This window comes from Pelobates fuscus, chromosome 5 (assembly GCF_036172605.1).
Source record: "Pelobates fuscus isolate aPelFus1 chromosome 5, aPelFus1.pri, whole genome shotgun sequence".
Classification (NCBI taxonomy): Eukaryota; Metazoa; Chordata; class Amphibia; order Anura; family Pelobatidae; genus Pelobates; species Pelobates fuscus.
The window spans coordinates 74,006,750-74,031,736 of NC_086321.1; the positions used below are offsets into that span (position 1 = coordinate 74,006,750).

The 24,987-nt window shown below is 37.4% G+C and overlaps 1 protein-coding gene across 2 annotated transcripts in view; it reads right to left on the minus strand.

Annotated features, from left to right (window-relative positions):
- The window catches only part of RICTOR (RPTOR independent companion of MTOR complex 2), a 101,182-nt gene that overhangs the window by 20,202 nt on the left and 55,993 nt on the right, over nt 1-24,987 (minus strand). For both annotated transcript variants that reach the window (XM_063453995.1, XM_063453994.1), the window contains exons 9-32: nt 24,320-24,387; nt 23,347-23,414; nt 20,094-20,176; nt 17,665-17,752; nt 17,141-17,231; nt 16,293-16,359; nt 16,100-16,180; nt 15,320-15,420; nt 15,020-15,185; nt 12,823-12,924; nt 12,169-12,215; nt 11,338-11,473; nt 9,794-9,993; nt 9,391-9,517; nt 8,833-8,997; nt 8,442-8,518; nt 8,270-8,348; nt 7,741-7,850; nt 7,566-7,653; nt 7,022-7,114; nt 6,523-6,629; nt 6,082-6,311; nt 2,851-3,862; nt 1,972-2,149 (exon numbers count right to left, since the gene is read on the minus strand). In XM_063453995.1, coding sequence (XP_063310065.1) covers nt 1,972-2,149; nt 2,851-3,862; nt 6,082-6,311; nt 6,523-6,629; nt 7,022-7,114; nt 7,566-7,653; nt 7,741-7,850; nt 8,270-8,348; nt 8,442-8,518; nt 8,833-8,997; nt 9,391-9,517; nt 9,794-9,993; nt 11,338-11,473; nt 12,169-12,215; nt 12,823-12,924; nt 15,020-15,185; nt 15,320-15,420; nt 16,100-16,180; nt 16,293-16,359; nt 17,141-17,231; nt 17,665-17,752; nt 20,094-20,176; nt 23,347-23,414; nt 24,320-24,387 — 3,564 coding nt within the window. The remainder of the gene's footprint in view (nt 1-1,971; nt 2,150-2,850; nt 3,863-6,081; nt 6,312-6,522; nt 6,630-7,021; nt 7,115-7,565; nt 7,654-7,740; nt 7,851-8,269; nt 8,349-8,441; nt 8,519-8,832; nt 8,998-9,390; nt 9,518-9,793; nt 9,994-11,337; nt 11,474-12,168; nt 12,216-12,822; nt 12,925-15,019; nt 15,186-15,319; nt 15,421-16,099; nt 16,181-16,292; nt 16,360-17,140; nt 17,232-17,664; nt 17,753-20,093; nt 20,177-23,346; nt 23,415-24,319; nt 24,388-24,987) is intronic.

Here is a 24,987-nt window from a genome sequence, read left to right on the forward strand (position 1 = left end):
TTTATATGAGGTGTAGTAACAAACGAGTTGTGAACTATACCTTGGTTTGACATAAAGAAATTACGTTATGCGAAACGGTTTAACTGTGTAGAACCGGGGGAAGCCTAGAATAATACTGGAGCTAAGGGTTAACCGAAGAAAAATTCCATAGTTAACGACAGGTGTGGAGGTAAGTAATAAAACCCAATATGTAAACATTTTAGGCCTATGGCTTTATAATGCAAAGTGATAAAATACAATACCTGTTCCTGTAATAAAAGACCTTGAAATAAACAACTTTAGCGCAGAAAAAGCGAGAACCGATGCAGTCTGTAAAGCCAAAAATATGTGACAGCGTGATTATATGGAAAATGAATAGTACAGACGTTTATGTGCCGGATATTGTGTTTATAAACAGTATTTATTAGTATATGTGACAAAATGAAGTGTTTAATAGGTAAATATGTGTTGTGGCAAGGTCAGAGAGGCTTTCTATGTTTAGTAATAGATTGGAGTGCTCTCTATTCCCAGCATGATGGGGTTAATTGGTGGGAGTCACCCCTTGAATGTTATATACCAGGTGAATGTAATTAACCAGCACTAGGGTTTTAAAAGGTTAGCCTCTGAAGACAGAGAGTCTAACAGCTGGGAGAGAGGGGGCAGTTAAGCCTGAGACAAAGGTACTGTGTGAAACCTGCTTAAAGTGCTGTATTTCATTTTGTTTAAAACTGGGAACTAGATTAGCTGGCCAGTTGGATAGTTAGTAATACTGTTTAGTAAGTCTCCAAGTTGGAGTAGGATTTATTTTCTTTTTGTTTTATTTTGTGGGAGAGCACAACCTTGTATATATTGTGGAAAGTGACAATAAACTGCAGTACTATTTTATCCTGACTGTTGCATTTGAAGTTTGTGAAGAGCCTGGCCATCCTGCCACAGTGTATAGAAACTGTACGTTTATGATAGACGTGGATATTTTAAAAAGTAGTAAAACAAATTAACTGGTTAACATAGAAAGAAAATCACAAGGCAGATTTTTAAACAAGCTAATTATATCCCCAAACTGACAAAAAAAGGTATCAGTAGCAATATGACCGAACAGGGAATATACGTAAAGAAAAGTAGAATTCGTGAAATAGAACTTAGTGCATACTGTAGCCTATTTGAATAAGAACTAGCCGAATATGGATTTAGAGCAAGGTGTTTGTGTTTTAATCGTACGAAATAGATTGGTCCTGGGTGACCAAACGGAAATAAGAGAATGCCCGTAATAATATTACTGTGTATATAAATAATAATAGATTAGGTATTAAGTTTCCGTACGAATATGTAAAAGCAGTGATAAAGTGCCGAGCGTTCGTCTGTTTTGGCGTGAACACTGAAATCGGTTAAAAAAGCGTGTATTTGTACGAATATGATAGAGGGAGCCTACCCCTACGTTTTTAGGCCCGAACGGCGGGAAATAGCGGGGCGCTATTTCCTACGCCTAACTTACGTGAACGTGCCGGTCTCGTGACCGGAAACCGGGTACCTTGACCGGGAACCGAGTGGAAGGCCTCAAACGGACAGAGGACTGGTCAGGACGTCTGACTGCTGGAAACAGGAAAAAATTCTGGAGGGAAGCTGGACAGGAAGTGCTTGTTGCTATGGGGACAAAACAATCAGCTGAAAGGCAGAGGTGAGTAGGGGCTGAGAGTTTAAGTAGGGGACTTACTCCTCCCACAAATTCAGGCCTCCACAAGTTCAGGCCTTTTAACATGTGTTTTTTTTTTTACTATGTTTATTGTTTGTATGGAGTAACCACTGCGAGCCACAAAATAATGGTATTTAGCAGGAAGGGGCTGTGACATATTAAGGCCCACAATTCTGAAAGGTAATTTTATATTAAAATTCTAAACACAGACAACTCATTACATAACAGATAACTGCATCTCTCGGGGCAAACCGAATACCTAGTAACTAAGGTGCTGCAAAGAATCCACGACCTGCACTTACCTGGAACATATCATTTATATCCACAGGAAGAGCTAGACCAATGTAGTCATCAGAACTGCCATAGGCTGCATTTGACACCATGGAACGTACAGAAGAGGAGCGTTGAAGTGTATTATGATTAATAGGACTTAATAAATCTTCTTTGTCTAGCGATGCATAACTTAATGCTTTCATGAACCTGTCATGAGCAAGAGACAAGATGGAATTAAATTAATACTCATAATTTTCGCTAGCATTCTTCTTGCCACAAATGAAGGAGCAACATAGAACCATAGGATGTGACGGCAGATAAGAACCACTCGGCCCATCTAGTCTGCCCAATTTTCTAAATACTTTCATTAGTCCCTGGCCTTATCTTATGGCTAGGATAGCCTTATGCCTATCCCACGCATGCTTAAACTCCTATACTGTGTTAACCTCTACCACTTCAGCTGGAATGATATCCCATGCATCCACTACCCTCTCAGTAAAGTAATACTTCCTGATATTTTTTAAACATTTGCCCCTCTAATATAAAACTATGTCCTCTTATTGTGGTAGTTTTTCTTCTTTACGGTGTTGATTTCCTTTATGTATTTTCTATCATTTTTGGGGGGTTAATAATACACAGGAGGAGGGTATAAAAGTAGTTCCGTGTTCATCACCTCATGACGCTCAGAACATGGCCATAAGTAAATGCTCATGAACTCACAGGACAGAAGAAAAAAGCCATAGGTAACTAACTTTCAGTTGCTTAACATGTGTGCAAAAAAAAAGATGCTCCACTTGAATTTGAGCAAAACATTTTCATAAGCACTTATGTTAATATACATCTCAGATGCAAAAGAAATCCTACAGAGAATGTCATAATTTTTTTAACACGTCATAAAGTAGGCATACCTGCTTGAGGTTAGTCGGGAGTCCAAGCTTCCTGTCTTCATGGTTATTGTATCCGTGAAGAGAACATCTTTGGCAGGTGATGCAAGGGCTTCAGAATGTGACAGTGAAGGATGCATACGTTGCTGCTGCAGTCGTTTCAGTGTGGCATAGCCAAACGCATCTCGTGAGCTTGTGTAGCTAAAATGATAATCGGCTAAACTTTTTATTGCAGCAATAGAAGGTGCCTTGAGGGACTGCGCTCTGCGTGGAAGTGTATGTGACAACCCTGGAGGTACCAAAGATACAGAGTTTGATTTTGAAAGAGGCAGATGATTCGGATGCAGTATGGACGGGTTAGTTTTGACAGTTTTGGTGCTTACTACTGTGCTCAAGCTCCCACAGTCTGTATCGAGGTTTGCAGTGTCTATTCCCACTGTCTCTCTGGAAGGACTTGAGCTCATTGAGCTAATACCACTGGTTGTGGTGTCGGTGTTAAAACTTAAACTGCGGCTTTTGAAATGAGTGGTAATCGTCCCGTCTGCTATTAATTTTTCTCTGCTTGCATGGTCCCTGTGGATATCATTTCCAAAACATTTTGGAAGCTTCAAATCATTTTCTGTAAAACTAGGTGTACTCCCTGTGTCATCTGTTTGTTTGCTGACAAATGAGGTTTCTAAGCGCAGTGTGTTAATTTTTGGAACTTTGAAGACTGAACTGAAACTGTCCATGGAGTTAAAGTCTGTATTAGAAGTGGGTTCTGTTAGTGTTCGGTTTCGTCTCAACCCCCCCTTGTTTTCACCTATACGTTCACGTGTTTTAGGATCACTACTACTGCTGCTCCGAGGCTTTTTACTGGGCAAAGTTAACGAATTTAAAAATCGATTTTTGACAAACTTGCTTTGCGCTAGCAGCATGAAAGGGCTGCGATCCTTATCCTTTAAAGGTTTATCAAGAAACGTTTGCTCAGATTCTTCCGTGAAAAGGAAGTTTGGGGAAGAAGTACCATACCGATCATCCTCTATAATATACATACCTAAAAAAATAAAATAAAACCATATTAATTATTCACAGCCAAGAAATTCTATTCTGACACAATCTGCTTTTTAAAATTGCTCAAATGTTTTCCTATTTTATTACTTTACTCCTTTATCTGGAAGCAATCGTGAGTGGACAGAATATTTCTAGAAAGCATAGGAATATGCACTGATGTTGTATGATATCTAGGTATAATCTATAAAAATGATTTGCACACATGTAGAGATATATTTATAAATACATTCCTGTATTAAATAATTTACATAGTTACACAATTACACTGTACTGAAGCATTGTTTTTTCGATTTCAGTAACTAATAGGAACTTTGCAGACATACACAGACACAATCAAAAGCAACAAATGTAAAAACCAATGGAGGAAAAAAAAAAAAAAAACATCTAATATCCCCAGTAGATAACATTTTGTAATACTAGCAGCTATAGTTGTGTGTATGTGCAGGACCCAACATTTTAAGTGCTATGCTAGCAGCCAGGCCTACAATTTACTGGGCACTTGAAGGTTCCATGGCACAATCACCAGGGGAAATGCACACTTAAACAAAGGAAAAAAACGAATTTAAAGCAATAAATGTCATATGTAGACAATGCACAACAATATTTAAGAAGTAACAATAAAATCAATATATTGACAATAACTTTGACAAAAGGCTTCTGTGCAGGCTAATAGAGTCTGGCATCCTTAAAAAGCAGGATTATATATCCGTGGATAAGCCATGGATGAAGAGACTTTGGGTATGATCTACTCCATGTACTACTATGTAAATAAAAATCCACTGAGAATGTACCGTGTACATTGTGGAGAAGTAAATTCACATGTTGTAATGATACTACTTAAAGTGTCGCTAATGACTTATTGCATTATAGATGATGTATGCTCAATCACTTAAATTCAAATGAGTTGTACATTTAGATATGACCAAAAAATAAGGGTGGGGAACTGCACTCAATCCCAAGTAATATGTATCCGGGTGCAACCAGGCCAGTTCCGGTACAAGGGACCAATCACTTGATAAGGAGAAAATAGAAAACGGTCCAGGCACTCCAAAATACAAAAAAAAGGCAAATTTATTGAATACTTCACTGGATTTCAAGGACACCTTTGTGAAGACACACCCCATTTTACGCCTCAGGATCCCTGTCCTTATACATGGCATCTACCATTATGGACTTATGATAAGTGTTTTGGACTATTGCCAATTATCCATTTATATTAATATTAAATTGTACTATTTTATATTATTTATTATATACACCCTTATATGTTTTACTGTATATTTTAGGCGCAACCTTTTTTTGTTCCACCTTGCATCATTTCTTACCATTAGGGGATTATAGGGGACTCCCTTTTAAGGATTGCAGCCTTACTATTATTTTCTTGTGTGGCAATCTAGCGCTGATTTTTTTTTTTTTCCTCTTTCCATTTTCCAAATTTATTTAACCCACTGCAACTCACAACGCTTCGACCTACACGGTCTTTGTCAAGCTTTGAAGAGTTGTGAGTTGCAGTGGGTTCAATAAATATGCCTTTTTTGTATTTTGGAGTGCCTGGACCATTTTCTATTTTCTCCTTATACATTTAGATATGAACATTACTTCCCTTCAGTCCATGGCCATGATACTCGCAGCTCTGTGGGTGTAGCTTTGATTTTAACATCCACTTTACGGCTACCTGAATCTTGACCTGATTGCCCTGTTTAGACACACTAACTGTAAGGAGGCCATCGCACTGGCTTCATTGCAAATGCATTGGCACTTGAGGGAATATGATCAGTCTCTCTTCCTATACGCAGCTCTAGTCAGTGCTAGAAGTGCTGGCTAGGGAGTAACCATTGCAAGCACTGTGGTTGCAATGCTAGAACGCAGTCTCACCGCTTGTAGGAGGGCATGAAGATCTTCAGCACAGACCTCTATATCTAACGGATTAGTGGGTCAGGAACCTACCTATTTTTAAAAAAGGTTTTTTCCCACCTCCAATCAGCACATTTGTCGGCAAATCTGCTGGCACTATGTATAGATGAAATTGAATTTACTATTAAAGATGTGTACCTTGACAATTACACTTTAGGACCTAAGGGAGTGCAGCGTATTAGCAGCTAAATAAAATGTCAGCGAGTTCTCAACAAAATACATTCACATATCTCAACAATAAAAAATGCAGCAAGAAGAGGCTGGTAATGTTTTACATATATGTCTTACTTGGAGGTGCTGATTCACTTTCACTGTTATGCCGAGAGCTAGTGGATTCAGAGTTTAGACTAAGTGTGCTTGGGACGGAAGGTAATTCATTACAAAGCTGCTCCATGTCATCAGGGACTACAGGCCATGGATGTCTGCGACTGTGTCTCACTGAATCCCAGTTATAGTGCTTCAAGATATCACATCCTTGCTTTGTTTTGGCCAGCAATCCAAGAACATAGGCACATGTCCTAAATTTAACAAAAAAACATTTCTAAATAAAAAGTCTGTACATTTGAAAACTTTGAAAGTCACCTAGCACATACTCAAACACATGTCACAAAATAAATGAATGAATAAAAATGAGAAAGCAATCCACTAATAAAATACAGTCCGGCATATTGAAAACTGTTTTGCTCCAATTAAATAAATAATACAGTACACCAATTTACAGTTATTTACCCTCGTATTGAGAGCACTTCACAATGCTGGGCAAGTGCGATTATATCTGGGATAACATTTTCCTCTTGAAGTAAATTAAGGCCCCAGTTCGAAGACCCAATATTTCCCTGGAAAAAAATAAACATGACAAAACAAAACGTAATCTGTATTAGAAGGCTGTACTCAAAATGAATGGAAAAAATCAAGTTGTTATAATCAAGTTATCCATGCAACATCGAATGATTAGAAACGATCGGTCAATTAGGTATGTGTCGATCAAGGTATGTTTGAAATTATAGCTAATTACGTGGGCTTAGTGAAGCCTAAAATCATGCAATGAAAAGATGGAGAATAAAAAACCTAAATCGGAACGTTTAGAGAACAACCAATTAGCAAAATAAATTTAAAGTAATAAATATTTATAAACACCTATGCACATTTATATTTTTATTGCTATATATTTAACATTTCCGAAAAACAAAACTTAAAAGTTTATTTAGAAGAATGGAATTTTTATTACCAGTGACCAAAGAGCTGCTTTCAGTTGCTTGATTCCTTCCCATTTGTCTAATGTAGGTGATCGAACAGTGTAACTCAGATCTGGGACAATATTCTAAAAATGGGGGGGGAAAATAAAATATGCCAGTTAAATTGCAGCTGGGATGCAGATGTTAAAACAACAAGTAGGCAAACAACACAGATTCATGCAATTAAAAAGCCCAAGTTAAGAGAGAAGTTAAAAAAAAAATAATAATAATTATGAGATGCTGCAAAAGTGTTACAATTTGCATTCAGCTAGCATCTGTGCACTATTAGAGAGATACACTGCTAACCTAACTATCTGCACTTGCAGTCAACAAGCATCTAACTAAAGTCAGTGTAAAAAACACAAAGCACTTGTGGGGATACTTGAATTTACATAATTGTAAAACATGTAATTGTAAGCACTCTTACAAGGCCCTCAAAGCCTGTTACTGAATGTGAACAAAATAAAACTGCATGTCTATTATCTCTAAAAACAGACAGATTGGTATGGTCTTGCCTTCCCTTCACATAGATCTCACCTGAACCTCCAAAAGATGACATCCAGTTTTGTGATGCACCAGCTGCCCATACAGGTGAACTGGTAGATACACATATGGACGTAGTACTCTGCCAAAAATAAGAAAGAAAAGGTAAGCAATGTCTGCTGGGTATATTAAAAACAGCCTGCTAACTACAGGTGAAGAGAATTGTTACCTTTGGTTGCTTCGGCGAACATAGTTATCACCATCGACAGGTTTGCGGTATGTAGTGAGAGCTTCATTAAGTTGTTCTTCAATTAAATCCACATATTTCAAATTGTATTCCTAAACAAACAAGAAATATAAAATGTGTTTTGAAGTAGTATATGTAGTGAAGAGGGAACTTGTACACTATTTTGAAACTATATGTATTAAACACGGAAGAAATCTTGTAGGAAATTAACTTGTACTCCATTTCTACCGAACTAAAAGAATAATAGAGGTAAAAGCAACAACGCCTGAGAAATACATGTATATAATGTGAAAATATAGTGGGGATCACTGACCTTTGACACAGGTCTACAGGTTGTAAGCATATGAAGCCACAATTTAGTAATAAAGCTAAACATAGGCAATCAAAAAAAAAGTAAAAAGAGAAAAAAAAAAGATAGATAGATATAGGAGGAGGTTAGGACTGGCAGCCTGCTGAATTTAGAAATGGAATTAAGTGGAGAAATGATAAGATCAAACTAAAAGGTGGATACCTTCTGCCATTTGTCAAGCTGCTTTGTTACATAACCTCTTTCATTCAGGTACGAAAATCCTTTTGGAATGGACAAAAACCTGTGAATGTAAAAAAACTGTGTGTAAGAGCATGTATTGTATGAGCAAAGATCTCAGTAAAACAAGAAAACAGTCCAAATTTATCAGGTTTACCTAAGTAGAAGAAGTAAGCCCTTGTCCCCGAGATGAGAAAGAGCTGGTTTCATTTGGATGAGAGCATGAAGATTAGCCTTAAAAGGACAGATAAAATAAACACAAACAGAAAGATGGTGTTTAAATCAGAGTTTTGTTTCTAAATTCAGTCACAAATGTAACACAAGAAGGGTCATATTCTCAATCTGGTTTACTTGTGTTACCCTGCATAAATAGTCCTAAGGCAGAATTTAAGAAAGCCAAATTATTTTTTCTCCAGATCCTCCATCTACCACTCACTGCATTCTAATGACCCAAAAAAGTGAGCGCACAAGAATATGGAACATTTTATGGAGGTCTGCTGATTCTACAGAGCGTAACTATCGTTTATCTATCCAAAAACACAGCTCACCTTGTCTTCACAGGCCTCATCCAAGATGTCCAGGGCTTCAGTGGAAATCGCTTTGCTTTTATCATGCAGCTGAGTCACCAAAAGCTCTATTCCCCAGTTACTGAAAAACTCTACATTAGCTCTAAGAAGAACGCGCAGGTGCTTTGTAGCATATAACCGGCAGCTCTGAGTAAGAAAAGAAAAAAAATAGATAATTGTAATAAGCTTCATTTAATGTCAGAATTTAATGCAGTAAAATGGTATACATAAAAAAAAAAAAGTTACATAGAAAAAAAAAAAAACACATTGTACCCCAAGTTGTAATTTTTATTATAATTTTTTTTTTTTTTTTTTTTTAACAGTCATGGAAGCATATACTTTAGAACTTTGTAACTAATACAATTAGAGCCTACAATCTAAACTCTTTCAGGAGATAATTATTGATGTACATGTCTTTGTACTTTTTTAGAAGAAAAAATAAATAAAGAAATAAAAGTTTTTCAAAATGTCCAGAACAATGGGGGAAAAGGAAAAAAAAGTGTTTATTTTTTTAATTATATATAGTTACATGAAACTTACATCAGCAGATGCAGTCAAAGTTTTGGACAGGATCACTCTGGCAAGTCCATCACGACTGTAATCCAAACTGGACACCGCCAATTTTAACAAGTGGTCTTGGTTTTTTAGCGAGCAGAGATTTAGAAGACTGGAAGATAAGTTTGTTACTATTAAAAATGTTATAAACACAACAACTACCTGACATATACATGTTTTACTAATGGAAGTAACGGTGATAAGAGCAAATGACTAATCGCTTGGGGAGGAGGGAAAAAAAAAAAAAAAAAAGGTTAAAAGGTCACTTAAAGAGACACTCCGGGCAATCCTTTTCCTTGGGTGAGAGTGATCAGCTGAGAGCCTTCAATGGCTACACATTGACAGAAATTCTTTAACAAAACAAGAAGTGCTAGAACATATTACTCACCACTGGAACACATTACATTTCTCAAGCATCTTGACCCCATGTGGATGACAGGACAGGGTGCCAATAAAAAGAAAGTAGTGCTGGCTGAGCGTGTTAAGTAAGCCATTGTTCTGAAGGCCACGTTCTGGTTTCATTCCAGATGACGAGCTAAGCCACTGCACAATGTCCTTAACAAGATCCTCTAGGTAAGTCTGTCCATCCTAATACGAAACAGCAGATGTTATAGAAAAATGCATAGTGAAATACAAGGAATTCATTTTCCCTTTAACATATTAGACACGTTAAAGGGAAACAACAACTTTATAAAACAAAATAACCCAATATGTTTTCACCAGACAGTGAGTGAAAAAGTGACAAAGTTAATTGTCTCAAATTCTGCTAATATTGTGTGTGGTTGCTTTTCATGCAAATTCACCCAATAACTCACAGGCTAGGCAAGTAAATTAACCGACTATTTTCCTGCATCTCTGGGTTGAGCATTCATATTTAAATTAGATCTATTGCTATATGGTGTGTTTAGAATATTTGATATATTTATACATCCCAATCAAATTAATGTAAGTTGCTGTGCTACATATGCACCCAACCAAAGAGCACAATAAGATTTGTAAACATGTTTGTGGGATTACACAGAATAAATGCTAACTGTGTCCAAACTGCAGCACTATCCGTCTGTAATACACACTGCAATCACCAGAGAGTCTCTGCAGATAATTCAAGGCTTCTTTGCAGAGGTGAAAAATCCCAAAACATTAAAGGGACACTCCAGACACCCAGACCACTTCTGCCCATTGGAGTGGTCTGGGTGCCAACTCCCACTACCCTTAACCCTGCAAGTGTAATTATTGCAGTTTTTTTTAAACTGCAATAATTACCTTGCAGGGTTAAGTCCTCCCCTAGTGGCTGTCTATTAGACAGCCACTAGAGGGAACTTCCTAGTTTCTAGCACACGCTGTGTGAGGACCTCCAGCGTCGCTCAAAACCCCATAGGAAAGCATTGAAATGATTTTTCAATGCTTTCCTATTGGGAGATGTAATGTGCATGCGCGGCATTTCCGCGCATGCGCATTAGGTCTCCTCGGCCGGTGGGCGAGATTAGTCTCGCCCACCGGCCGACGTAATCACAAGGAGGAGCGTCGCGGAGGCGGAGACAGCGGCGAGGGACATCGCCACTGTCCCAGGTAAGTGACTGAAGGGGTTTTCACCCCTTCAGTAACCGGGGATTGGGGGGTGGGAGGGAGAGGGACCCTCCAGTGCCAGAAAAACGGATCGTTTTTCTGGCACTGGAGTTTCCCTTTAAATAAGATTGCGGAGTCTTATAGAAAAAATTATCAATTCCTGGCAAATCAGATTAGCTCTTCTACTGCAGAGTTCTAAACACAACGTGTGAAACAATTCACTTTTAATCAGCTTGACCATGATTCATGAAACACTGATTTTATTCAAAATTTTGTCTGCATTTATCTTAAATTCAGAAATCATGCTTTTGTGCTAAACAGTAACAAGTGTGCAATAAAAATAAATAAACAAAGCATTCAACATACCTCTTCAGAGTCCAATAAAAATTCAGTGAAGTGGCATCCCACTACAGTAAGTTGCTTTGCCTTGTTGTAGTCTAGATCCAAATTGGCATAGAGTTTGCTGCTGGGCTTGTAAAAATACAGGAGTCGCCGAATAAACCTGAATCAAGCAGACATGGTTAGAAAAAGATTTAAAACATCAAATGTGGCTGATTATACTTTCCCCAAAATTAACTCATTGTCCCTTGTTTTGTAGGCACTATAAACAAAAAACAAAATAGAGAAAGGGAACTGCTGTGTACTTAAGCAACAAGTATTTGAAAGTAACAAAAATAAAGAAAAAAATGGCCGATAGGAGATCAGCTTGGCATTATGCTTTTTCTTTTATGTTTAAGAGGTGCCAGAGTATTTTAAAGTTGCCTACAGATTAACATTCTTTAGCTGCTATAAATATAAACATACTGGTCTAGGTGCTGAATTCATTGAATGCGTGTCAACATGTAAACTAAAGCAACCTTCAATTACAACCAAATAAAAAAACAACTTGCCATTTACAATGCAGGACAAAACAAAAATCAACACATGTCCAGTTTGGAATGTCCTTTTATCTATACCAGTGGTTTCCAAACCAGTCCTCATGGAACCCCTACCAGTCCAGGATTTAGGGATCACTCTGTTGTGTCCAAGGTGTTTTTTTTTCTTCTTTTTTTTCTAAAAACACCTTACAACTGGGTAATCCCTGAATCCTGGACTGGTATGGGGTTCCACGAGGACTGGGCTGGGAACAACTGATCTATACATATAATGATTTAAAAAAAAACCAAAAAAAAATAATAAAAAAAAAAAAAAACGCACCTGTGCAGTTGCTCATCTTTACAATTCCTCAAGTTCACATTTGGCCACTGGGGGAAAAAAAAACATGAGAGCAGGAAGAACGTTTAAAAACATTGAACAGGCTGAAAACGCAGAATTTTGACAAATGTTTTAGATTATAAAAAAATAAAAAAAATAAGCAGGAAAAGCTACTTTAATTAAAGGGACACTATAGTTACCAGAACAACTACAACTTAATGTAGTTGTTCTGGTGAGTATAATAGCTCTCTTCAGGCATTTTTATGCAAACCCTGCATTTTCAGAGAATGGCCTTAGATGGCCACTGGAGGGGCATGCTGGCTCAGGGCTGCACAGTAAGTAGCCCTGCCGTTCAGCGTCCCCACGCTCTGCATGGGACACAGAATTTTCCTCAGAGATGCATTGATTCAATGCATCTCTATGAGGAGGTGCTGATTATCCAAAATGGTGTTTGGGGGCAGGGCCAGCGCTAGTAGACCCGTGGATAGCCGGAAATAAGGTGAGTTTTAACCCATTCTGAGGGGGCAAAAGGGGGGGGGGGGGGGGAGTGTCAGTTTAAAAAGAAAGCTTGGTTCCTAATTTTTTAGCTGGCTCCTAGACTCAAAGCTAATTTGGCAAGCCGTGTAATAAGATTCAATATGGATACACTCCACTCACCTTTAAGATGGTCCCAATGAGACTCCAGTTCCACTTCAGGTTTTCTTTATGATTCAATACTTGACTGTCTCTTAGGTTTGTCACTAAAGCTTCTTCTGAATCCTTTATCAAACAAAATAGCATTACACAAGCGTTCTTTAAAGTATCATGCATCACAAGACTATCTTAAACAAGCAAGCAACCAACAAATATGAAAAACAAAATAAAGCAAGAAAACCTTTGAAAAGTAGGTAATAAACGTGGTCAGATTGCATTTCCTAGCACGCCTGTCAGCTAAGGGAGTTTCTTCAGCCCTCCCCCTCCCATCCATCCATCCCAGTTTCAGACCAGTCCATCAATGACAGAAACAGGGCGTCATTGTGCAGCAGAAGGAGAGAGAAAGCAGACACCATAGCCTGCTCTGCATGATCAGATTGATCAAACTCCCTCTTCCCCCCCCTTTCAGGATGTTGGAAAGTGTTAGGCAAGCCCAATGCACCTGCACAGCATTCCTAGGCAGGAGAGGTTGTTGAAAGTACAAGAAGGAAAAAGCAGGTAAATATAAAAAAAAAAAAGAAAAAAAAACTAACAAAAAATGCACCTGCTTTTTGCAGCCTGCAGAGTGTGACAATGTTCTCATTCAAAGCTATAGCTTTCAAATGAGACACTTGTCTCAAAATGATGCCTGCCCCTTAAACCTAAATGCCTATACTCCTCCTCTACTGGATATTACTTCCAGGCTGGCAGATTGTAGTGAGCTTACAACTGTCTGTTCCCGCCACGAAATGAAATGAAATGATCTGTTTATTCAGAATTTCTTTTATTTGGCTAAATATAAGCCACTGTGTCGGTACAGGGCCCAAAGGCACACGTTCTCCTTGATTTCATCAGAATCTATGGGCAGACCAACAGCACACAGCTACTTCCTGGGTGTTACAGAATTTGCTGGAGGCGGAATGTCAGTGAAGACCTACCCAAGATACCCAATAAAACCCACAAGAGAAACAATTCACTGTGAAGTGTGCCTTATGAGCATATATAAAATAGAAATAAAACATATGGCCTTGATTTGACATTTTTGGATAAGCTTTTCAAATTACTGTATATACTCTAGTATAAGTCGAGGCTGAAAAAGCCCCACTCGACTTATACTCGAGTCAATGTCTGTATTATGGCAACTTACATTGCCATAATATAAACCAGGACCAGGACCGCCGGGCTCATTAGAAGCCCGGCGGTCCTGTTGGGGGCTGGGAGCAAGCTGTTACATACCTTTACAGCCGCTCCGTTCAGCTCCATTCTCCTCCGTTCCGGTCAGCTCCACTGTAAGTCTTGCGGTCTACGTGCCGCGCGAAGCGTTGCCACAGTAACCCGTGGCAATGCTCTGACGGCTGCGGCTCTCGCGAGACTTACAGTGGAGCTGACCGGTATGGAGGAGAAGGGAGCTTAACAGAGCGGCTGTAAAGGTAAGTAACAGCTTGCTCCCAGCCCCCCTCCTGCACAGCCCATCCACTGGACCACTAGGAAATACAAATATAAATAATATTTTAATAAAAAATGTATCATATAAAAAAAATAAAAAAATTGTTTTAATAATAAAATCATAATATATATTTTTTTTAAATGCCCAACCCCCCACCAAGGTTACACACTCTGCATTCATACACACACACACACACTCTGCATTCATACACACACACTGCATTACACACTACACAAACACACTCTGCATTCATTATATACACACACACTACACAAACACACACACACACACACACACACACACACACACTCTGCATTCATTATATACACACACTGTAAATAAATATTCAATTAATATAATTTTTGGGGGATCTAATTTTATTTAGAAATTTACCAGTAGCTGCTGCATTTCCCACCCTAGTCTTATACTCGAGTCAATAAGTTTTCCCAGTTTTTGGGGGTAAAATTAGGGCCCTCGACTTCTACTCTAGTATATACAGTACTTAATATTTGTAAAATGTTTTAATATTATGTATAATAATATTTTTATAGAGACATTCTTGTATACATGATAGTTTGATACTTCAATATTTTATACGGTAAGATTACCCAAAAATATTAAATTGAGGCCTATATTGGATACCATGACCAATACCGACTTTTGTGATATTTATTCATAAAAAGTGCCTATTTTAGGTTGCAAGGAATAGGAGTACACCCCATTATTCAAGCTCACCTTTAGTATGAAGATATCTTTCTGAATGCGTACATGTGGATCCTTCTTTTGATGTGTGGTGATCGCTTTCTGTACAATGTGATCCAAATACAGACTATAAGGCTTTGGGCCACGTTTTTTCATTTCGTGGAAGCGTTTCAAACAACTTAGAGCAGCACTGGCCCGTCTGAAAGAAAGGACATCTTTAATTGGTTTGACTATTATGGGTGGCTAAAAGGAAGAAGCTGCTCACAAAAGTACCTATCTAAGGGGGTAACATCACAAGGCCTAAATCTCCAGTAGAAAAGAAAAACTACTTACAGCCTTTTCTCAATTGGGATATCAAAAGACGCTGCCATGTTCATTAGCGTTGGTAAGCAGTGCAAGTGGTGACTATGTGAATGAGGAAGGATTGTGTTTGCCTGTGGTGGAAAACAAATGAAAAGGAATTAAAAGTCTCATTCAGGCATGGTTCAGTGTTAAACATTTACAATACTGGCACTCTCAAAAGAAGGGGTCTTTTTAAAAAAAAAAAAAAAAAATGTATCATACTCTTGGTACGACTACAAATGAATTGGCATATGATGTGATGAGAAACTGAGAAATAGAGCTGGCAAGGTGTGATTTTAAAATGATATGTGGAAGGAAAGAAGTTGCAATCAATGAACAAACCATCAGATTGAATTTATCAGGACTTCTAGGACCAAACAGGCACAATACAATCAGTGAAGAAGACTGGTTGCAGTGGCCACACTCTACCAACTTTGAATATGCAGAACATTATTTTGGTAGTAGCTTTTAAAGGAACACTCTAAAATGTGCCATATTTTTTTTTTTTTTTTTTTTTTTTTAAATGGCTTTTGCCCCATTAGACTTTTTGGTGACAAACAGTGCTCTGACAATATAATGCTTCTCAGAGAGCATTACTGGCTTTTGGTGCCATCATTCTCTGTGTGTGATGGTGCAAAATGTGAGGATCTTCAAAAATGAAGTAGAAAACCACCATAAATGTATTTTAGGCAAAAATTGAAACATTGCGGTTTCGCAGAACCTAATAGCAAAGTTAGTTAGTTAATCCATATTTTTAGTTTACAAACTTACCATGTGCAATAGCTCCCCAAGAATGATGGTAGCTCTAACAGAAACATCATCATCGCTGCTTGTAATCACCTCAACCAGACCCTGGCAAAAGGCCAAACACAAAAATTAAGCCCTGCTGTCAAACTCCCAATAAATAATGCTTTAGGAACGCGGTTCAAAGTTTGCCAACTTTACTCATATCTCCCAAAATTACCTCCAACAGGCCATTTGAAATGAACGCAGACAGTACCAATGCCATGTAGTTGTCCATAAGATCAGGTCTGGAAAAACAAGTGATAAACCGTTAAAATTTATTTTTATTTTTTGTCACATTTCATAAATACACTTTACTTTTATATATATATATTAAAAAAAAAAAAAAAAACTTTAATCCCCACTACCTCCCAAAAATAAATAAATAACACAAAATCGCTAAAACAAGATGGCTTAATAAGTAGGCAGAGGTTAGGGCAGTTGTCATGGTCATGTTTTTTAGCTAAGGGAAGATTTCATTACTCTTCTTAAGCTAATAAAAACCTGGTGATCATAGATTCCAAACCTTTTAGAATGAGGACAAAATGTTTAATGCATTAAAGCAGTAACTTTGCCTATGGCTTCCAATTTAAACTATTAAATGCATTCAGTAAGTGAAGGATGGGTTTGATACAAATGTCAGCTAGGGCACAGTCGGTAATCAATGCAGAAATTCAATTGTTTTCAGTGATTCTTATATGCTTGTTTTAAATGGAGAAAGAACAAGGATTGGGCAAGATTAACTTGTGCAAACCCATGAAATCCAAGCAGAACTGTGTTACATGTTGGAAATATTTTCATTTAAAAAAAAAAAAAAAAAAAAAAAGTGTTGAGTGGAATGTTGAACACCCCAAAACTAAGCAATATAATCATATTTTAGATGTTTCTGCAATTATTTTTTGCCACTACTTTTGAATCTACAAGATTTCTCAGCTACTGCACCAAGCTCAACCTCACAGTTCATACGCAAATTAAATTAGAAAACTAGAAATGTGAATTGATCTTAATGGTCAATTTCCTGTAGATTACCTTGAGCGTGCTCTGTGTGGAAGAATAGTTTTAGCCTCTGCTGCTACAAACCCGTCTGAAAGTCTCCAACATTCCTGAAATCGACTGGGTTCTAAAAGAATAATTTAGTTGCATGAAGAATGATAGCTTCTGTCAGTTGTTTCTTATCAATTAAGTGGGAATGCGATTATTCTGTTGTATCAATATCCATGTGTATGCTATAGCACAGAATTCCTTGTATTCCCCATATTCAATCATTTTTAGCACAATTTTAATTTTATTTAAAAAAAAAAAAAGTTAGATTGCTAATGAGAATGGACATTTTGTTTTAAATGTAAGTATGGCTGGGATTGTAGAGGAAAGATGAATGAGATTTCCCTTAATCTCTGAAACAGAGTGCCAAGTATTGTTACATATCCTTTTTAGGTATTAGTCAACAGTGTGTTTAAAAACCTCTTTCAGCAAATTGTGGGATAAAAGAAAAAATAACAAATGGAAGTTTTACTTTTAAAAAGAACCCACACCTTTCAATATGAACCACCTACCTACACTTAGAAGGGCATCTATGAAGTCCTTTGTAACAACAGGAATCGGGAGGCGAAAAATTTCATACAGTACCTCAAGCAGGCCTCTCTGCAAAAAAAAAAAAAGACCAATATCAATAAACATTGGGTACTAATACATACACACACACACACACACAAAATGATTTTTTTTGGCATGTAATTTCTGCCATTATTATAGTTCCTTAAGGTAGTTTAACAGAAAATAAATAAAAAGAGTATCGGTCATAAACAAAGGAAAGAGTTCTGCACCCATGTCTAATAAGCACACTAGCCAGCGTTTAAATGTTATACACCAGAGCTGAATTTTCAATAGCCAATGGTTAGTAGAAATTTCGAGTCCCGCAGCAGAATAAATCCGTGGCTACATTTGCCATTTTTCTGCAACAAGAATGCATGCGATACAGTTAAATATATGAATTTAGAATACATTTAACTGAAATTATATTCTGCTGCACTCTGAGCGAACATATATTATTGTTCTAATGCACAGATGATAATACCAAATATGCATACTGTATCATTGAAGGATAAAATAACGATGGATAAAGGTTTCTCTTGGAATTAACACAAGCTAAATGCTGCCCATAGCAAATTGGGTATTTTGTTTCAAGTAAAGGTAAATTATGTGAAACAGGTCTTCTGACTGCTATATTTGTTTATAAAGCTCAAACTTTCACACCATAAAATGTGTATTCCAATCATCCCTTTGTCTGAATAATCAAAGAATAAACATTAACAAGGTCTTATGATACAAATGTTTTTCCACAAATCAAACATTTTATAAACAACTATTTTTTTTTACTACAATGAGCCATACACATGAATGTGATCCATGATGAATGAGAAGGGATGCTTTAAATATTCATGCAATATATATCATAAAAAACAAATAACATCTGTCAACATTGAAGTTGCTGTTTAGTGGATGAGTGAGTGCGCTGGATCTGGTGTAATGTATAATATAATATATATATTACACAAGATCCAGAACACTCACTTATCCACTAAACAGCAACTTCAATGTTGACAGATATGATTTTTCTTTTTTTTTTTTTTTTTAAACACCTAATCTAGGCAAAAATAATGGGGGTTTAGTTACACTATATAATCATACATTGCATTAGCCTGCCACAACGTCAATGTACCCCATCTTTGGCAGGTCCTACTCTAACATCCTAATGTCTGCTCTTATGAGATTAACCCACTTACTTGGGGGAAAAATTCCATCTGGGGTTCTCTGCAGTACAAGGCTAAATAGGCCCTGGGATGAGGCACCTGTGACAGGGAGGGGTGCAAAACCTAGGAGATGGCTAGACTCCTAAATATATATATATATATATAAAAACACCAGGGGGCTGCATTCACCTGAACGGGTGCTGCTGGGGGCCAATTTATGCAATACACAAGATCCAGCGCACTCATCCACTAAACAGCAACTTTTTTTCCCCAAGCAAGTGGGTTAATCTCATAAGAGCAGACATTAGGCTGTTAGAGTAGTAACTGCCAAGAATGGGGTACATTGATGTTGTGGCAGTCTTATGCAATGTATGATCATAAAATGTGATTATTTTTAAAAAACAAAAAAACAAAAAAAAAAAAACTGATAAAATCTATCAACATTGAAGTTGCTGTTTAGTGAATAAGAGAGTGTGCTGGATCTTGTGTATTGTATAATTTGGCCCCCAGCAGCACCCCGTTTATGCATGTTCAGGTGAGTGCAGCCCCCTGGTTTTATTTATATGAATGTGGAGAGATATATATCCACATAGAAACATATAATGTGACGGCAGATAAGAACCGTTTGGCCCACCTAGTCTGCCCAATTGTCTTAATAGTCTCATTAGTCCCTGGCCTTATGACTATCCCATGCATGCTTAAACTCCCTCACTGTGTTAACCTCTATCACTTCAGCTGGTAAACTAATACTTCCTGATAATTTTAACCCTTTGACCCTCTAATTTAAGAATGTCATCTTGTTGTGGTAGCTTTTCTTCTTTTAAATATAGTCTCCTCCTTTACAGTGTGTATTCCCTTTATGTATTTAAATGTTTCTCTCATATCCCCAGTCTCGTCTTTACTCCAAGCTATACATGTTAAGATCCCTTAACCTTTCCTGGTAAGTTTTATCCTGCAATCCATAAAATAAAATATTGGTTAGAAGCAGTGCTAAGAGCCAAAGTGACAAACTTGTCAGTAGTAAAACTTATACATGTGGCTGTTCAACTTTACTGCAAAACCAAGAATTCTGGACTGCCTGATATTTATAAGATCCCTGAAACAACTAGAACACTGATCTGCTGGTTTAGCATGTTTTCAAGACAACTAAGTGACATTATTTTCCACTAATAAACACAGTTATCTCTCTATCCATCTAAACATACATATAGATATTTTTGTTTTCAACCTACCCGTATTTCCATGTTTGGTATACAAAGTACCCCTATTATCGATTGGATCCCAGAGTTACCAGGCTTGCATAGGCTAATAATACCTGTAGATATCAGAAATGCATATACTTATTAAAAAGTGAGCATACATAAAATGAAATCAATGGTTAACACTTATTGCCTTAAGATATTCATGGTGATATCTCTATTGTTATACAAATTATGCTTAAAGGAACACTATAGTGTCAGGAATATAAATGTATATCCCTGACACTATAGGTGTAAAACACCATTTAGTACCCTGGCACCCTTTGCCCTCCGTGAAAAAGATAGTTTACTTACCTTTTTCCAGCGACACCCGGGTCTCCTAATGATCTCAGTCAATCCAATGTTTTCCCATAGGAAAGCGTTGGGAGGCTAATGCTCAGCAAAACACTGTGCCAATCAGCAACTCCTCATAGAGATGCACTGAATCAATGCATCTCTGAGGAATTTTCAGCGCCTCCATGCAGGAATGTGCAGCACTGCCTTTTTGCTGAAAAGGCACTGTTTACATTAAAAGGCCTGCAGGGACAGCCTGAAGACACCAGAACCACTACATTAGGCTGTAGTTGTTCTTGTGACTATAGTGTCCCTTTAACTACATACTTGATGTAGCATGGATATCCCAAAGAAGCATTTGGGGTTTTCATGAGCTGTAAGCCATAATCATCACACTTATGACAAATCACGGCTGGAATGATCTTGCTTTGCATGTAATGCGTCTATCTCATATATTAGTTTCCCCTTTTATGTTGCATTACTGTATTTAATGAACTTTTGCACGATATTCTAATTTTTCAAAAATCACCTGTAACTACCCACCATCACCTGTAACTACCCACCTGTAAATGACCCACCATTGTGACATGCTAAAATAACTAAACTGGCTGCGCTGGAATCCAGATGCACCCTTCATCTTTACAGCCTTGTGTTTAAGAGCTTTTTTGGGAGGCTCCCACCCTACCGAAGCAGAATGTTCTCCCCGGCTGTTCCCACCTCCTATAATCTTCGATCAAGTACCAGCACTTTAGTCTACCTCAATACAAAAAGAAAGCGGCTCGATCCTCCTTTTCCCACAAAGCACCACAATTATGGAACGACCTCCCGCACACTTTCAAATCTTCCCCAGGCCTAAAATCCTTTAAGAGATACCCCTCTACATATCTAAAAACAGAAGGCACCTGTCATGGTTGATTATATATTTTTAACCTGGTCGATGTTAAATTTTGTATATATTGTGTATTAATATTGTTTTTGTATTTTATTGTACCCTATGTATCAATGTAATGTTTTGTGGACCCAGGACATACTTGAAAACGAGAGAAATCTCAATGTATCTTTCCTGGTAAAATATTTTATAAATACAATAAATAAAATATTGTTGCAATGTTCTTATAAATTATAGCTGTGTATTAAAGGGACACTATAGTCACCAAAACACCTTTAGCTTAATTAAGCAGTTTAGGTGTACAGATCATGCCCATGCAGTCTCACTGCTCAATTCTCTGCCATTTAGTTGTTAAATCATTTTTTTATGCAGCCCTAGACACACCTCCGTGCATGTGACATGCACAGCCTTCCTAAACACTTCCTGTAAAGAGTCAACTAATGTTTACACTTCCTTTATTGTAAATTCTGTTTTATTTAGAATTTTATTTTATTTCTTACATAGTTACATAGCTGAAAAGAGACTTGTGTCCATCGAGTTCAGCCTTCATCACATTTGTATTTTGCTGTTGATCCAAAAGAAGGCAAAAAAAAAACGTTTGAAGCACTTCCAATTTTACAACAAAATAGGAAAAAAATTCCTTCTTGACCCCAGAATAGCAGTCAGATTTATTCTTGGATCAAGCAGCTATTACCCTACATTGAAAAATTATATCCTTGAATATTCTGTTTTTGCAAGTATGCATCTAGTTGCTGTTTGAACATCTGTATGGACTCTGATAAAACCACTTCTTCAGGCATAGAATTCCACATCCTTATTGTTCTTACAGTAAAAAAAACAAAAAAAAAACAACAACTTTCCTTTGCCTTAGACAAAATAATCTTTCTTCCAGTCTAAACGCATGACCTCATGTCCTATGTAAAGTCTGGTTTGTATTGGCTCCGAATGTATTTGTATAATGTTATATCCCCTCTCAGGTGACGTTTTCTTAAACTAAAGAGGTTTACATTTGTTAACCTTTCGTCATAGCTGATATATTCCATTCCTTTTAAGGATTTTTTTTTCAAGCGGCCAGTGTAAGTAGCAACGAGAGTAGGTGTGTCTAGGGCTGCATAAACAAACACAAAAGTGATTTAGCTTCTAAATGACAGAATTGAGCAGTGAGCCTGCAGGGGCACGATCTATACACTAAAGCTGCTTCATTAATCTAAGTTGTTTTTGGTGACTATAGTGTTCCTTTAAGGAGGATTATAGAAGTCATATAGATAAGGTAGTTTGCAATATTCTGTTCTTATCTGAATGAAAATCTGAGATGAACTGACATACTATATTAAAAAAGTGCTGAGAAAGGTGTAGGTCATAACTGGGAGGAATTCTGATTTGACAGACGCACCTTTGCGATTTTTTTTTTTTATTACTTTCACTTTGAATGCACTGTGACTTTTTATGTTTATAATACCTAATCATATATGAAATGTTGCCTAGTACTGAGCAGTTCAGAATTAAGTGCAACTATGACTAGTTTGTGCTGTATAGGTTTATTTATTTTAATGGAATAGTGTTTAATTTACTTGGGAAGAAATAAGCCTCCCCATTAATTAGCCCTGTTACTAACAGTTAAAGGTGTACAACGGTAGGCAGCAGAGAACCTAACCTCTACCCAGGTACAGGATAGAAAATGTACTCTCTTACCCTTGCACTGATTCACAGGAGCCCCTTCGTGATCTGGTTTTGTTGTAAACATTTTCATGTAAGCACCACTTGCATTTAAAGCTGATCTACGGTAGCTTTATCACACAGTTTGTGAAGGAGCACAGGAGTGGCTTAAGGTTGGCCCTCACTGCTCAAGAGAAGGGAATATCGACCAAAAACAAACTGTGAGAAAAGGTTATGATTCGGAGGTGAAAAGAAAGGAGCAGGTCAGGGGAGCATAATTAAAGTGAAACACCCTCAGGTCTAAAGAGGACAAATTTCTTCTAAAATCATGTTGACTGCATTTGCAAAAAAATGGAGCACCTTCCAGATCTTCAGAAAAAAATGAATTTGAATAAAATTATCCTTTACCTGCCCACGATCGGAATGCTGCTACAATCCCCAGTTTGCTTGCTTGGAATCGTGCTTCTCTATCCTCTCTAAAAAAATAAAATTAAAATAAAAAAAGTGTATGCATTACTTTAAGGGAACCTGTTACAACACATACAACTTATTCTCTTTGCTTGAGAATGTATAGATTAGGATGAAGATCTATTTGAAAATAGGTCTATCTCCTTCCACTGTCAGTGAATTCTTTGCCAATAGACAGAGTATTGACTGACAGGGAGACGAGACCTGACACTGAACGTCTTTTTGCACTCCAGGCATAGCAATGATAGCGCATGTGTTGTGTTTGCTATAGCAAGTTGCTAGCAGACGCTGCTGGGATCACACTACTTAGAGGCTGGGATTACAGGCAACGTAGCAAGCATGTCAGCATCACAAAGTGCATCATGTTAAAGTGAACCTGTCATGATGTTCTCTTTAATTCTGTGAATTACAAATCAGAATAAAGGGACAGTTTACAATTTAGCACAATTTATTGTATTATTAACCTTGAAATAGCACTCTGAAGAGCTTAAATATATAAAATTACCTATAATGCTTCACTCATGTATTGCTCTCATTGCAGTGATTTGACGCTGTAAAACCCTTATATGCCAATTACAGCACACTGCGTGCTCACATACAAATATTTGTATGGGAAATAAAGAAGTTAAAGTCCACAATACAGTATGGCAGAGTGGGTATCTGTGTGCCAAGGTTTTTGGTCAAACCTCTTTAAAATGCTTGGACAAAAAAACAAAAAAACAAAAACAAAGACAATACCCATTGACTCCTTAAACAATAACCACCAAGTATCCTTTAAAAAATAAATAATTGTGAATGCCAGGTACATAACCATAAAAACTATTGCTACATGGCTTGCAATATTTACATCCTTGTGCTTAGTGACAGCAAACACTTTAAAATAAAGATAATAAAAATTGGTCATATCACTTACTTGAGCTGGCCTTCTGCAGTGTCTGGATTATGTCTGTAGTGAAAATCTGTGTATGGCGCGAGGATTTGCTATATTAAAAGTACAAAAGAACATATGATTAAATATATACAATTAAACACTTATGTAAAGAGAATATAATTTCCTTAAGTGGGCTAATTTAAAAAAATTGAATCTTTCCCAAAATAGTCCTAAAAATCATTTTTAAAAATAAGTATTCTTGATGCATCAATTACTAAACCTTTAAGCCTTTCACTACTCTAAAATTTACACAATTGAATAAAACAAAATCACCTATAGCTTTGTTGGTTAACCTTCTTAATGAGATGTGCCATTTTCTGCTGAATGCATATTAAAGAAACACTATAGGGTCAGGAACACAAACATTTATTCCTGACCCTATAGTGTCAAACCCACCTGTTAGGTGGCTTGCCCCCAACCCCCTCTCCCCCCTTTAAAATGAATTAAAACTACTTATTTCCAGCGCCACATGGGTCTGCCTGCACTGGCCCCCGCCCCGCCTCCTTGATGATATCAGAATTGCCAAACGCCGTTTTGGCCAATCAGCACTTTTTCATACCTACTGCGCAGCACTGCCCTATGAAGCATCTCCAGTGGCCATCTGAGGAGTGGTCACTTGGAGGTGTCCCTAGGTGCAATGTAAACACCGC